General features: G+C 47.4%; 1 protein-coding gene across 1 annotated transcript in view; it reads left to right on the forward strand.

Moving 5' to 3' along the window:
• Positions 1–7,582: 7,582 nt before the first annotated feature.
• The window catches only part of LOC134984696 (oocyte zinc finger protein XlCOF7.1-like), a gene marked incomplete at its 5' end in the record, with an annotated part of 104,859 nt that continues 95,816 nt past the window's right edge, over positions 7,583–16,625 (forward strand). The window contains one exon of the mRNA XM_063950214.1: positions 7,583–7,973. Coding sequence (XP_063806284.1) covers positions 7,583–7,973 — 391 coding nt within the window. The remainder of the gene's footprint in view (positions 7,974–16,625) is intronic.

Here is a 16,625-nt window from a genome sequence, read left to right on the forward strand (position 1 = left end):
AGCCAGTGTTTTGTTCCCCCATCAGATGAGTTGAATGGAGTGTGTGAAGAAGCGTGGGTTCCCCCGATAAGAAACTGGTAATTTCTAAAAAGTTACTGATGGCGTACCCTTTCCCGCCAGAGGATAGGTCACGTTGGGAGATATCCCCTAGGGTGGATAAGGCGCTCACACGTTTGTCAAAAAAGGTGGCACTGCCGTCTCAGGATACGGCCACCTTGAAGGAGCCTGCTGATAGAAAGCAGGAGGCTATCCTGAAGTCTGTATATACACACTCAGGTACTATACTGAGACCTGCAATTGCCTCAGTATGGGTGGTCTGATACCCTGTAAGATAATATTGTTACCCTCGACAGGGATATTATTTTGCTAACCATAGAGCATATTAAAGACGTCGTCTTATATATGAGGGATGCACAGAGGGATATTTGCCGGCTGGCATCCAGATTTAATGCAATGTCCATTTCTGCCAGGAGGGTATTAGGGACCCGGCAGTGGACAGGTGATGCTGATTCTAAAAGGCACATGGAGATTCTGCCTTATAAGGGTGAGGAATTGTTTGGGGATGGTCTCTCGGACCTCATATCCACAGCAACAGCTGGGAAGTAAAAAGTTTTACCTCAGTTCCCTCACAGCCTAAGAAAGCACCGTATTATCAGAAACAGTCTTTTTGGCCACAGAAAAGCAAGCGGGTCAAAGGCACTTCCTTTCTGCACAGAGGCAAGGGAAGAGGGAAAAAGATGCACCAGACAGCCAGTTCCCAGGATCAAAAATCTTTCCCCGCTTCCTCTAAGTCCACCCCATGACGCTGGGGCTCCACAGGCGGAGCCAGGTGCGGTGGGGGCGCGTCTCCGGAACTTCAGCGACCAGTGGGCTCGCTCACAGGTGGATCCCTGGGTTCTGCAAGTAGTATCACAGGGATACAAGCTGGAGTTCGAGGCGACTCCCCCTCACCGTTACCTCAAATCAGCCTTATCTGCTGCCCTCGGAGAAAGGGAGGTAGTACTGGCGGCAATTCACAAGCTGTATCTTCAGCAGGTGATAATCAAGGTACCCCTCCTTCAACAGGGACACAATGTTTGTGGTACCGAAACCAGAGGGTTCGGTGAGACCCTTTCTAAATTTAAAATCCTTGAACATTTATATAAAAAAGTTCAAGTTCAAGATGGAATCGCTCAGAGCGGTTATTGCAAGCCTGGAAGAGGGGGATTTTATGGTGTCATTGGACATCAAGGATGCTTACCTGCATGTCCCCATTTACCATCCTCACCAGGAGTACCTCAGATTTGTGGTACAGGAATGTCATTACCAATTCCAGACGCTGCCGTTTGGTATGTCCAAGGCACCGAGGGTATTTACCAAGGTAATGGCCGAAATGATGATGCTCCTCCGAAAGAAGGGAGTCATGATTATTCCGTACTTGGACGATCTCCTTATAAAGGCGAGGTCCAAAGAGCAGTTGCTAGTCAGCGTAGACCTATCTCAGGAAGTGCTACATCAGCACGGCTGGATTCTGAATATCCCAAAGTCGCAGCTGATTCCTGCGATGCGTCTGCTGTTCTTGGGCATGATTCTGGACACAGAACAGAAGAAGATATTTCTCCTGGTGGAGAAGGCCCAGGAATTATCATCTCTGGTCAGGGACCTCCTGAAACCAAAGCAGGTGTCGGTGCATCACTGCACGCGAGTCCTGGGAAAGATGGTAGCTTCTTACGAAGCAATTCCCTTCGGCAGATTCCATGCAAGGATCTTCCAGTGGGATCTGTTGGACAAGTGGTCCGGATCGCATCTCCAGATGCATGGGTTAATCACCCTGTTCCCGAGGGCCAGGGTGTCTCTGCTGTGGTGGCTGCAGAGTGCTCCTCTGCTCGAAGGCCGCAGATTCGGCATACAGGACTTGGTCCTGGTGACCACGGATGCAAGCCTCCGAGGTTGGGGGGCAGTCACCCAGGGAAGAAACTTCCAAGGACAATGGTTGAGTCAGGAAACTTCCCTACACATAAATATTCTGGAACTAAGTGCCGTTTACAACGCCCTGAGTCAAGCAGAACCCCTGCTTCAAAATCAACCGGTTCTGATTCAGTCAGACAACATCACAGCGGTGGCCCATGTAAACCGCCAGGGCGGCACAAGAAGCAGGGTGGCAATGGCAGAAGCCACAAGGATTCTTCGATGGGCGGAGAATCACGTGATAGCACTGTCAGCAGTGTTCATTCCGGGAGTGGACAACTGGGAAGCAGACTTCCTCAGCAGGCACGACCTCCACCCGGGAGAGTGGGGGCTTCATCCAGAAGTCTTCCAGCTGATTGTGAACCGTTGGAAACGGCCACAGGTGGACATGATGGCGTCCCGCCTCAACAAAAAGCTAAAAAGATATTGCGCCAGGTCAAGGGACCCTCAGGCGATAGCTGTGGACGCTCTAGTGACACCGTGGGTGTACCAGTCGGTTTATGTGTTCCTTCCTCTCCCCCTCATACCCAAGGTACTGAGAATAATACGAAGGAGAGGAGTAAGAACTATACTCGTGGTTCCGGATTGGCCAAGAAGAGCTTGGTACCCAGAACTGCAAGAGATGATATCAGAGGACCCTTGGCCTCTGCCGCTCAGACAGGACCTGCTGCAGCAGGGGCCCTGTCTGTTCCAAGACTTACCGCGGCTGCGTTTGACGGCATGGCGTTTGAACACCGGATCCTAAAGGAAAAAGGGCATTCCGAAGGAAGTCATTCCTACGCTGATTAAAGCTAGGAAGGATGTTACAGTAAAACATTATCACCGCATATGGCGAAAATATGTGGCTTGGTGTGAGGCCAGGAAGGCCCCAACGGAGGAATTTCACCTGGGTCGATTGCTGCACTTCTTACAGTCAGGGGTGACTATGGGCCTAAAATTGGGTTCCATTAAGGTCCAAATTTCGGCTCTGTCGATTTTCTTCCAGAAAGAACTGGCTTCACTGCCTGAAGTTCAGACTTTTGTTAAGGGAGTGCTGCATATTCAGCCCCCTTTTGTGCCCCCTGTGGCACCTTGGGATCTCAACGTGGTGTTGAGTTTTCTGAAGTCACATTGGTTCGAGTCACGTGGAAAGTGGTCATGCTGTTGGCCTTGCCTCGGCCAGGCGTGTGTCAGAATTGGCGGCTTTGTCGTGTAAAAGCCCTTATCTGATTTTCCATATGGATAGGGAAGAATTGAGGACTCGTCCCCAGTTTCTCCCTAAGGTGGTATCTGCGTTTCACATGAACCAACCTATTGTGGTGCCTGCGGCTACTAGGGACTTGGAGGACTCCAAGTTACTGGACGTAGTCAGGGTCTTGAAAATATATGTTTCCAGGACGGCTGGAGTCAGGAAAACTGACTCGCTATTTATCCTGTATGCACCCAACAAGCTGGGTGCTCCTGCTTCGAAGCAGACTATTGCTCGCTGGATATGTAACACAATTCAGCTTGCGCATTCTGCGGCTGGACTGCCGCATCCTAAATCTGTGAAAGCCCATTCCACGAGGAAGGTGGGCTCTTCTTGGGCGGCTGCCCGAGGGGTCTCGGCTTTGCAACTTTGCCGAGCAGCTACTTGGTTGGGGTCAAATACGTTTGCATGATTCTACAAGTTTGACACCCTGGCTGAGGAGGACCTAGAGTTCTCTCATTCGGTGCTGCAGAGTCATCCGCACTCTCCCGCCCGTTTGGGAGCTTTGGTATAATCCCCATGGTCCTTACGGAGTCCCAGCATCCACTTAGGACGTCAGAGAAAATAAGATTTTACTCACTGGTAAATCTATTTCTCGTAGTCCGTAGTGGATACTGGGCGCCCATCCCAAGTGCGGATTGTCTGCAATACTTGTATATAGTTATTGTTAAACTAACGGGTTATTGTTGAGAAGCCATCTGTTGAGAGGCTTCGTTGTTTTCATACTGTTAACTGGGTATAGTATCACGAGTTGTATGGTGTGATTGGTGTGGCTAGTATGAGTCTTACCCGGGATTCAAAATCCTTCCTAAATTGTGTCAGCTCTTCCGGGCACAGTATCCTAACTGGGGTCTGGAGGAGGGTCATAGTGGGAGGAGCCAGTGCACACCAGTTAGTCCTAAAGCTTTCTTTAGTTTGTGCCCAGTCTCCTGTGGAGCCGCTAATCCCCATGGTCCTTACGGAGTCCCAGCATCCACTACGGACTACGAGAAATAGATTTACCGGTGAGTAAAATATTATTTATAATACCTACCGGTTACAGACTCAGTCTCTACAGCTACTGCTGGAAAATCGTAATTTTTACCTTGGCCCTCATTCCGAGTTGATCGGTCGCAATGCGAATTTAGCAGAGTTACACACGCTAAGCCTACGCCTACTGGGAGTGTATCTTAGCATCTTAAAATTGCGACCGAAGTATTCGCAATATTGCGATTACAAACTACTTTGCAGTTTCTGAGTAACTTCAACCTTACTCTGCCTGTGCGATCAGTTCAGTGCTTGTCGTTCCTGGTTTGACGTCACAAACACACCCAGCGTTTGCTCAGACACTCCCCCGTTTCTCCAGCCACTCCTGCGTTTTTTCCGGAAACGGTAGCGTTTTCAGCCACACGCCCATAAAACGCAGTGTTTCCGCCCAGTAACACCCATTTCCTGTCAATCACATTACGATCGCCGGAGCGATGAAAAAGCCGTGAGTAAAAATACTATCTTCATAGCAAAGATACTTGGCGCAGTCGCAGTGCGAAAATTGCGCATGCGCACTAAGCGGAATTTCACTGCGATGCGATGAAAAATACCGAGCGAACAACTCGGAATGAGGGCCCTTATGTTCCCCCAAAACATAAGAAAACGCATCATCAAATGCAGTCCTTTCGGCCCAATAGATACCGAAGAGGAAGATGCTCTGCCTTCCTTGCTGCTAGAGGCAGGCAAAGAGGTAAAAGAAACCCAGGCTTCTCTGCCTCCCAAGAACAGAAGTCCTCCCCGGCTTCTGCCAAGTCCACCGCATGACGCTGGGGTTTCCCTGCGGGAGTCCTCGCCGGTTGGGGCACGTCTCAAGCTCTTCAGCCAGGTCTGGGTTTGCTCTGGCCTGGTACCTTGGATTTTAAAAATTGTGTCAGAAGGGTACAAACTAGAATTTTAAGACGTTCCCCCTCGCCGATTTTTAAAATCAGCCTTGCCAGCTTCTCTGACCGGCAGAGAGGTAGTGTGCGACACAATACAAAAATTGTGTCAGAACCAGGTCATTATCACGGTTCCCCTGCGCAACAGGGACAAGGCTTTTATTCCAGCTTATTCGTGGTTCCGAAGCCGGACGGCTCGGTCAGACCGATCCTCAACCTTAAAGACCTAAATTTCTTTCTGCAGAAATTCAAATTCAAGATGGAGTCTCTTAGAGCAGTGATCTCCAGTCTGGAGGAAGGGGACTTTATGGTCTCCTTAGACATAAAGGATGCCTACCTACAAGATTTACTGCGGCTACGTTTGACGGCATGGCGGTTGAACGCCAGATTCTAGCCCAGAAGGGAATTCCCAGTGAAGTCATTCCCACTCTTATTCAGGCTAGAAAGGATGTTACGGCAAAACACGATCACCACATTTGGAGGAAATATATTTCCTGGTGCGAGTCCAAGAAGGCTCCTGCGGATATTTTTTAACTTGGACGTTTTCTCCACTTTTTACAAGCTGGAGTGGATGCGGGCCTTAAATTAGGATCCATTTAAGTACAGATTTCTGCATTGTCAGTTTTCTTTCAGAAACAATTGGCCTCACTTCCTGAGGTGCAAACGTTTGCAAAAGGGGTGTTACACATCCAACCTCCTTTTGTGCCTTCTGTGGCACCTTGGGACCTTAACGTGATGTTACAGTTCCTTCAATCTCACTGGTTTGAACCTTTTTCAAAAGGTGGATTTGAAATTCCTCACTTGGAAAGTGGTCATTTTATTGGCCTTGGCATCTGCACGGCGGGTGTCCGAATTGGCGGCCTAGTCTCACAAGAGCCCTTATTTGATCTTCCATGAAGATAGAGCAGAGTTGAGAACTCGTCAACAGTTTCTGCCGAAGGTGGTTTCTTCTTTTCATATAAACCAACCTAATGTCCGTCTCCCTCGGCACAGTTCCTATAACTGAGGTCTGGAGGAGGGGCATAGAGGGAGGAGCCAGTTCACGCCCTTATTAAAGTCTTAAAGTGCCCATTTCTCCTACGGATCCTGTCTATACCCCATGGTTCTATTGATGACCCCAGCATCCTCTACGGACTCAGAGAAAAGGATTTACTGGTAGGTATTAAAATCCTATTATTTATTAGTGCGCAAGCAGGACAGCATTTTCTCTTCTTTGGTGTTTTATTATTACAACCATGTCACCTCTAGTAATCCCACACGAGCTTCCATGTCTCCTCTAGTAATCCCACACGAGTGTCCATGTCTCCTCCAGTAATCCCACACGAGAGTCCATGTCTCCTCCAGTAATCCCACACGAGCGTCCATGTCACCTCTAGTAATCCCACATGAGCGTCCATGTCACCTCTAGTAATCCCACATGAGCGTCCATGTCTCTTCCAGTAATCCCACATGAGCGTCCATGTCTCCTCCAGTAATCCCACACGAGCGTCCATGTCACCTCTAGTAATCCCACACGAGCTTCCATGTCTCCTCCAGTAATCCCACGTGAGCATCTGTCTCACCTCTACTAATCCCACATGAGCGGCCATGTCTCCTCCAGTAATCCGACACGAGCGTCCTTGTCACCTCTAGTAATCCCACATGAGCATCAGTGTCACCTCCAGTAATCCCACATGAGCGTCCGTGTCACCTCTAGTAATCCCACATGAGCGTCCATGTCACCTCTAGGAATCCCACATGAGCGTCCATGTCGCCTCTAGTAATCCCACATGAGCGTCCATGTCACCTCTAGTAATCCCACATGAGCGTCCATGTCACCTCTAGGAATCCCACATGAGCGTTCAGTGTTGATCAAGCTCCAGTCTAAGCATCTTATCTTCTTTTTTTTTTAATACACATAAAAGCAATGATTACAGGTAAAACATGTCAGTTATAGAATTATATATTTTATCCTGTAACACCCTGGGTCTTGTCTACTCATTTTATATTTCCATAATGTATTTTATTTCCAGCAGATGGACACACAAGCAGGAACATCTCAGAAGGACATCTAATGTTATCCCCGGATTGTGACATAAAAGATAATGACAGTAGACAGGATTCTCCAGGAGATAACCCCATTACCCCAATTATACATCCAGCTCTATCAGCTGATCCCCCTGATCCTGGGAAATGTTCTCCTGATCACTCTGATATTGGTGCATCTGTTACAGCTCTGACAGTAGATACAGAGTTTCCCTGTTCTGTAGATGCCAAATGTTTTACACAGAACACAAAGCTTATTACCCATCATCCAGCTAAGGCAGGTGAGAGGCCACTGATATGTTCTGAGTGTGGGAAATGTTTTGCATTTAAATCAGTTCTTGTTACACATCAGAGAAGTCACACAGGTGAGAAGCCGTTTTCCTGTTCTGAGTGTGGGAAATGTTTTACACAGAAATCAGCTCTTGTTACACATCAGAGTAGTCACACAGGTGAGAAGCCATTTTCCTGTTCTGAGTGTAGGAAATGTTTTCCACGGAAATCAGCTCTTGTTGCACATCAGAGAAGTCACACAGGTGAGAAGCCGTTTTCCTGTTCTGAGTGTAGGAAATGTTTTGCACGGAAATCAGATCTTGTTACACATCAGAGAAGTCACACAGGTGAGAAACCGTTTTCCTGTTCTGAGTGTGGGAAATGTTTCGCATTTAAATCAGTTCTTGTTAGACATCAGAGAAGTCACACAGGTGAGAAGCCGTATTCCTGTTCTGAGTGTGGGAAATGTTTTGCATTCAAATCACATTTTGATATTCATCAGCATACTCACACAGATGAGAAGCCGTATTCCTGTTCTGAGTGTAGGAAATGTTTTGCACGGAAATCAGATCTTGTTACACATCAGAGAAGTCACACAGGTGAGAAGCCGTTTTCCTGTTCTGAGTGTGGGAAATGTTTTGCATTCAAATCACATTTTGTTATTCATCAGCATACTCACACAGGTGAGAAGCCATTTCCATGTTCTGAGTGTGGGAAATGTTTTGCAGGGAAATCAGATCTTGTTAAACATGAGAGAAGTCACACAGGTGAGAAGCCATTTTCCTGTTCTGAGTGTAGGAAATGTTTTCCACGGAAATCAGAGCTTGTTGCACATCAGAGAAGTCACACAGGTGAGAGGCCATTTCCATGTTATGAGTGTGGGAAATGTTTTACACATAAATCAGCTCTTGTTAGACATCAGAGAAGTCACACAGGTGAGAAGCCATACTTCTGTTCTGAGTGTGGGAAATGTTTTGCACGGAAATCACATCTTGTTCTACATCAGAGAAGTCATACAGGTGAGAAGCCGTATTCCTGTTCTGTGTGTGGGAAATGTTTTGCATGTAAATCAAATCTTGTTACACATCAGAGGAGTCACACAGGTGAAAAGCCATTTTCATGCTGTGAGAGAAATAAATCCGCTCTTGTTGAACATATTAGACATTACCCAAATACGGAACCATTTACATCTTCTGGAGTATAATTATCACTGTCATGCAATGTTCCTCAAGGGTCAACCTTATCTCCTATGCTTTATGCAATATAAATGCTACCACTGGGTGATATAATCAGACGTCTTGGCCTGGTCTACCACTGCTATGCAGATGACCTGCTTTTTGCTCCATGTACTGAGAACCTAATACCAATCCTAAATGGTTGTCTAGCTGAGCGCCATGGGTGGATGATGCCAGTTGGCTGTGATTCAGTCTTTGTGAAACATAATAGAAGCTCACCAACAAAGGACAAGACTTTACCAACCATCTGGATTTATGCTTTGGTGTACAGAATTGAAAATACTGAACATGTGCTGAATCTTTGTGTTGTCTTGGTATGTGGCTGACACAGACATCAGGTATCCGCACATACAAATCCTCATTCTTCCATCTGTGGACCATAGCCAGAATCAAGCACTTGATTCCCTCAGAAGTTCATAGACTACTGCAATGCCATCTACCTGGGTCTCCCAGCAAAAGAATTACAGAGCTTGCAGCTAGTACAGAATGCAGCAGCAAAGCTGTTACCTAACCAGCCCGTTCCTGCCTCATAACACCCATTCTCTACTCCCTTCACTGGCTGCCTGTAAGATGACAAATCTATTTCATAATTGGCTAACTGACTTTCCCAGCTCAACATTACATGGTCCAAGGTACTAGAAGCAGCTTCTGCCTCCTTACTGCCCTGCTTGCTTCTACAGATGGACTGTTACCAGCAGTACCAAGAATCTCCTGTCATTTATTTATGGGTTGAATGTTTAGCTTTGTAGCCCTGACCATGGAACTCACTGCCTTGCACAGTCCAAGAGGCCTGCACTCTAGAGACCTTCACAAGCAGACTGATGACTGTTACTCACACTTTTCATTAATGTACCTCTATTTCTCATACGTCCTAGAGGATGCTGGGAACTCCAAAAGGACCATGGGGTATAGACGCATTCGCAGGAGCTTGGGCACACTGTAAAGACTTAAACTGGGTGTGAACTGGCTCCTCCCTCTATGCCCCTCCTCCAGACCTCAGTTAGACTTTGTGCCCAGGAGTGATGGGTCACACACTAGGGGAGCTCTCCTGAGTTTCTCTGAAAGACTTTGTTAGGTTTTTTATTTTCAGGGAGACCTGCTGGCTACAGGCTGCCTGCAGCGTGGGACTGAGGGGAGAGAAGCAGGACCTACTTCTGTGAGTTTCAAGGCTCTGCTTCTCGGCTACTGGATACCATTAGCTCCAGAGGGTTCGATCACTTGGTGCGCCTAGCTTCTTGTTCCCGGAGCCACGGCGTCAATCCCCTCACAGAAGCCAGAAGAAAGAAGTCGGGTGAGTATTGGAAGAAAAGAAGACTTCAGACGGCAGAAGACTTCAGTAATGGAAGTACAGTGGTAGTGCTGCTCTTCATGCTCCCACACACCAACGGCACTCACAGGGTGCAGGGCGCTGGGGGGGGGAGCGCCCTGGGGGCATGTTACTGGTCTGCTTAATGTGAACAACTGGCAAAAAAAAAAAGCATTTAGGTGCCGAGGCACCGTGGTTCATCCCCCGCCAGTATACTTTAATTATTTCCCCGCCACCGCTTATACGGGTGCAGGGCGCGCGGGGGGGAGCGCCCTGGGCAGCGAGTCAGTTTTAACAGTTCTTACTCTCGCTGCCGGGGGCTCCATATACAGACCCCGTCAGCCGCCATGGGGTACAGGGCGCCGGGATGTGGTGGCGCCCGGGGCAGCATAGATAGTTAGAGCTCCCGGGCGCCGCACACGGGGACCCACCTGAGAGCGGCAGGTGCGCGATGCGCCGGAACTCCCGCTTCCCGAACGTTGTCTGGGGTGCACGGCGCGCAGGGGGGCGCCCTGAGCAGCATGGTGCTGAGTGTATATATATATATATATATATACCCTATATTTAGTACTCGGCCTATTTGGTTTTCAGATCCAGGGGGGCTATAGCGCGCCGAGAGGGGCGGAGCTTAGCCTCACACACTGAGTCAGCGCCATTTTTCCCTGCTGTCCCCGCCAAGAACAAACAGTGGGGAACGCAATGTTTGGACTGTGTTGCCCTCCCAGAGGTGTAATCTCCCTGTGTATAGGGTCCCCCGGCTCAATATAGGGTTTTATATATATATATATATATATATATATATATTTATTATTTTTTTGTCGAGCGGGCTTAAGTGCGCCGGGAAGGGGCGGAGCTTAGACCTCACAGAGGGGTCAGCGCCATTTTCCAAAGTTCCCCACCGGGACTTGCTGTATACTAAGAAGGAAGGGGGACACAGAGTGTTTTAATGCTGTATGGGTGTCATACAGCATTAGGATTGATAAATGGACGCAGAATCCTTGTTGTAATACATAAATACACTGTTTCCCTGTTTTATTTACCCACTATTGGTTAGTCGACGTGTGTCGACAGGTGTGAGGGCTTTGTCAAAGGCGCCTGTGGGGATAACTGTCGGTTTCGCCGACGCTTGCCGGTACTTGATTCAAACAACTAAGTATTGACAGGTTACTTTTGTGTGCTTAAAAAAACAAGTAAACACACTAGGGGAGACACGGCGGTCGGTCGATGCCCTGTCGGCATCAACGGTAATGCCTGGCTAAAAGAATTAACAAGCTGTTATTGCCTGGTGCCTGTATTGGTATTTCTATATTTTGTTTATATATAAGTAGGGGGAGTGTTATTATAATTGTAGAGGTATGCTTCCCTCAGACCCCTTGGGGTTTCCAAGATTGTGATTATTCTGCCGCTTACTATTCCGGGCTGTCGACATTTCCTCAGTTTCTGTCGGCCGTAAAGTTCCTGGTAGATCCACATGGGGGGCATGTCAGTACATGGTCATACACATTACTGTCACTAGGGACCTGACGGGTCTGGACAATCCACTTGCGTATAGGTTATGTCTATATGTATTTATGTGTAGATATGACTTTATATATGCATGATTACGATATGTGTTATATTGTGTATTACATGAACGCTGAAATAATGGTATTCTTCTCATGGGCTGGTCGCTCTGTGGATTAAGCTCTTGATTGGCCGGGACGAGTTGGTTTCGATGCTCTCAAGTAATCTCTTCACAACGCGGAGAGAAATCTATGACAGTCAACTCCTGGTCGACGCAGAGCCCGGTCGCAAAGGATCATACACAGGCAGCTAAGTGAAATTTTATTTCTATACTTTGACCTTATTTGCAATGTATGCACTTGAGGGAGTGTGGTAGTCGGGTAAGCATCCGATAGAATTATCCTGCCCAGAGTGGGTAGGGCTTGCCTATGTTTATTTTTCCTTATAACATTACTGCAGGCTGCCACGTGACAGTAGGTGGTGTGACCGGAAAAATGCGGAGGTCGTCTCCAGGAGATGCTGGTGGGAGGTATACAGCTGTTTGGTGTGGCCTCTCTTCAGTTAATCTCAGCGGTATCCGCTGATAAGGCTAAATTCGTGAGTTAACCTCCTTCACAACGGTGGATGACGCATTCTTTTGTGGGATGCAGTCTATAACCGGTTCGAGACCGTTCTTTTTCTTTTTCCTTTTCTGTGTAGACAGTGAAAGGTGAAAAGGTAAGTGTTCTGCAGCCTTGTTAGGTTCGCAGAAGTGGACGTAGTTTCTGTTTCCACTACATACACCACTTGTCGCTGAGTCTATCTGGCTGGTCCCCACTTCGGTGACCACTTGTCCACTAATTTTCAGTTAGTCTAGGAATAGACTACGACATGTGAGTTATTTATAGAAGCCAAAGGGGAACATTCTGAGTTACGGTTGTTTCCCCTTACTGTATTTTCTAATAGATTTTGCCACTCCCCTATGGAAGGGGAGGTAACACGCAACGCCTTACAGAGGTGCGTCACGTTCAGGACATTGTCTGGTTGTCCCTGTAAAAAGGTGCATATCCTTGTTTATCTCTGACGGTTCTTCGGCGCAGAAATGGGCCTGTTGTTCCCAACGACGCAGATGTCAGAAGTGGTTTTCAGAGTAGATACTGACCGGTTATGGTTTGGTGTTTTCCTGTGGAAAGAGGTCTGAGGTTCCAGAGTTGGATCGACTTTGAGGTGACACCTCATCAATAGGTTCCATTAAGAAGATGCTGCAAGAGAGTTTTTTTTTCGGAGAGCAGGTCTAATACCAGAGTGATTTTCATGGGACCAGTTGGAAATGTGGTCCGGGTCTCACCTGCGCATCCACCGGAATATAATCAAAACGGCCAGGACATCGCTCCTGTGGTGTCTGCTCGATTTTTTCCTTCTAGAGGAATAAAGGTTAGGGATCCAGGTTTAGATCTTGGTGTCCGTGCATATAAATCTCCGAAGCTGGGGAGCAGTCCTTTGCAAGGGACGTATTTCCAGAGGATGAGGTCAGGTTGGGAAACTTGTCTGCTGTAAGTTTTGGAATTAAGAGCTATTTTAGACGAACGTATTCTTCATGCTCTGCCGTGTTAATTCTGCCAGAAGCCTTGTCAGAAATGGCGTAAGTAATCCGCTAGGACGGAACAAAAAAAAAATGAAAATGGCAGAAGATGCACTGTTTGCAGTTGAGGGGGAAGTCTGGTAAACGCTATGTTAGCAGTCTTCATTCCGGAGGTAAACGACGGAGACATAGATTTCCTTTGCGGACATGATATTCAGCCGGGAAAAATACTGTCATTATTGAGAAGCTTTCCCAGACGTGCCAAGTCTTTGTGGAGTGTCGCAATTGGACATGTTGGCGTTTCGCCTCAACGTGAGACCTCGAGGAGAGGGTTCCAGGTTAAGAGACACTCGGGATATAGCAGCGGACATCCCTGTGACACCGTGGGTGTTTTTAGTCGGTCGAGGTGGCCTCTTCGCTTTCACATTTCTGGCAGTGGTAAGCGTAAGATGATCGATGATCCTCTGAACTCCGGTCTAACCAGAGAGGGTTGGCTATCCAGTTTTCATGGTTTACTCATAGAAAATTACTGCCCTCTTCCTTTACGTGACGTAATGTTACAACAGGATCAGGGTGTGTATCAGGACTTACCGCGGCTGCGTCTAATGGCGGGGCGGTTGAAGGTCGTATCCTAAGCTGAATGGGTGTTCCCAGTGAAGTCGTTTCTTCAATTCTTCCGGCTTGGAAAGAACTCACGGCACAGCGTTACAACCGTTGTTGGAGTAATTATGTGTCTCGGTGTGTATCCAGGAAGGCTCCTATGGAGGACTTTCAGCTAGGTCGTGCTTATCCATACGTTACAAGCCGATGTGAAGGCAAGACTATTACGTTTTTTTGCAGAAATTTTTCTCGTTTGGAAAGTTGTCAGGTTTTTTACTTCGACGTCCGCAAGGCGGGTGTCGGAAGTGGTGGTCTTGTCCCACAAGAGCCTTGTTTGATCTTTCAGGTGGATAGAGAGGAATTGATAGTTCTACCAAGAGGGGTTTCGCAGAAATCAGGCTTTTGTTGATGCCGGGGGTTTCTTAGGCATTAGCTGGTTCAAACCCCCTTGCTCTAGCCAGGGTTTTGAGTATTCAAGTCATCTATTTGGCTTAGTTTGGAGTAACAGAGGCCCTGTTTATGTGGTATGTTCCCAGCTTACTTTGGGAGACTGCGTTATGCAGTTTGTTACATGCTGAATCTGTGATGCGGTCTGGCATGTTTGTTCTACGGCTACTTTGCCGTCACCGAAGTCGGTGGAGGTTCCTTCTTTTGGGAAGATGGAATTTTCTTGGGCGAATGCCCGAGGAGTCTCGGCGGTTCAACTTTACCGAGCGGATTCTTGGTCGGGGTCAAAAGTTTTTGCCATGCTTTACAAGTTTGATACCCGGATTGTTGAGGACCTTATGTTTGCTCATTCGGTGCTGCAGAGTCGTCCGCACTCTCCTGCCCGTTTTGGAGCTTTGGTATAAACCCCATGGTCCTTTTGAAATCCCCAGCATCCTCTAGGACGTATGAGAAAATAGGATTTTGGTACCTACTGGTAAATCCTTTTCTCTTGGTCCGTAGAGGATGCTGGGCGCCCGTCCCAGTGCGTACGGTGTCTGCAGTTATTGCTTTTTGGTTACACCCTGGTGGTGTGTCTTCTCTGTCTGGTGGTTGCTACCGTTGTTCATGACATAGCATGCAGGGTCCTATTTTTGTTTCTGTGGACACATGGGTTGTGTTACATATTCTCTCAGGGTTTTGTTCATGCCGTTGACTGGTATTCTACTGAATGCCACGTTCTACGGTGTGTTTGAGGTCTGAGCTGGTATGACACTCACTGTGTTTATAATAATAAATTCTTTACTCGAAATTGTCCATCTCTCCTGGGCACAGTTTTCTAACTGAGGTCTGGAGGAGGGTCATAGAGGGAGGATCCAGTTCACACCCACTTTAAGTCTTTACAGTGTGCCCAAGCTCCTGCGGATCCGTCTATACCCCATGGTCCTTTTGGAATCCCCAGCATCCTCTACGGACTAAGAGAAAAGGATTTACTGGTAGGTACCAAAATCCTATTTTACTTCCTAAATAATACATCCCAAATGCTTAGGTCTTTTTTCTGCTGTTTATTTTGTATCGTGTGCTTTGTATAAATGTGAATGTCTAATACCAGTTTGCACAATCTGTATTGCTGCACGACAATATGGCGACCATTGGAACGTGTTTTCACTTCTTCTAGTTTGCCTAACTTGTTGCAGACACTCATCTTGATCAGGAGTGCTGAGTGTTTTCTGATACAAGATCCTGTCCATATATACCCTGTACATTATCATGTGCATTAGAGTCACCCGGGTTCCATCTGCGGTGGTTTGTTGTATGTTACATCTATATGGTGCGGATACTCCTCTGTATTTCATAATAAAAGCTTTTGTTTGCATCTAATTATTGTATTAAAGCTTTTATTTTTTATTCTGTTTTATATTCCCATCTGAGTAATTACGCCATAATGTCTAATCTCGGAGTGGACCCCAGAAGATGTAAAGAAACCGTGTAAGTTTTCCATCATTCTGTTTCATGTAAGAATACAGGTAAGTGATGGCACGGTGGTCACTGACCGTCACATTCCGGTGGTATAATGGAAGTGGGACTGTCTGGGCTTATTCTAGTCTACTGCAGAAATAAAAAAAATCAGCCTTTATCCTGCTTAAAAAAATGACAAAGCCCATAAATCAAGCTTGGTTGGACAAGACAGAAGCCACATTAATGGTGGCACATCATATAGGCTGAGGACCCATGTTTCTGGGATATATGGCATAACTCCCTCTTTTCCCACAAAACCTTCCCTTCACCATTCACAATGTCCACCATTGCCCCTTCAGAAGGGACACAACTTTCCTTTGCTTGTTCCACCTCCTCCTTCACAGAGCCCAGGACCACCTCCATGACCATTTCATGTTCATCTGGAGGCCAGGCATCTGGAAGGTTTGTGGCCTGAGATAGCCACAGAACCACCAGGTAGTGGGCAAGAAGAATCCACAGCCTCCTGAGGAACTGGAGAGTCCAAGGATCCACCCCACATGAGGCAGAGAAGGGTCAACCACAGGGTCTGGCTCACCAATTTCCTTCCTAAAAGCTGCTCTTTACCCAGTTTGGTACCTGTGGGATCCCACTCCAATTTCCCTTGAGAGTCCTTACCCTCACTAATCCCTTCTGAACCTACCAGTTCCTTCCCCTTCCAACCACTCCTCCTTTTTAAGCTTTTCACCACCTGCTGTGTGAGTACCATCCAACCACTCTTCCATTCCTTGACTCATTGGTGTAGCATCCCCCTTCCCCCACCCCCACCACACTTCTACACTGCAGTCAAGCTGTGAGACTTGCTGCTAGCAGTACTCACTACTCAGCACACACACTCACATCATGATTACACAGCTGTGCCAGAGACACTGTCTCACTGACAACCAGGATGAGACACTCCCAGAAAGGCATGTATGTATGAGTACGGAGAGAGTGGGCGCAGTGGGGCTGCATCACTGACCAGGACGAGACACTCCCAGAAAGGCATGTATGTATGAGTACGGAAAGAGTGGGAGCAGTGGGGCTGCATCACTGACAACCAGGACGAGACACTCCCAGAAAGACATGTATGTATGAGTACGGAGAGAGTGGGAGCAGTGGGGCT

The sequence above is a fragment of the Pseudophryne corroboree genome (assembly GCF_028390025.1).
Source record: "Pseudophryne corroboree isolate aPseCor3 chromosome 3 unlocalized genomic scaffold, aPseCor3.hap2 SUPER_3_unloc_74, whole genome shotgun sequence".
In the NCBI taxonomy this organism is placed as follows: domain Eukaryota; kingdom Metazoa; phylum Chordata; class Amphibia; order Anura; family Myobatrachidae; genus Pseudophryne; species Pseudophryne corroboree.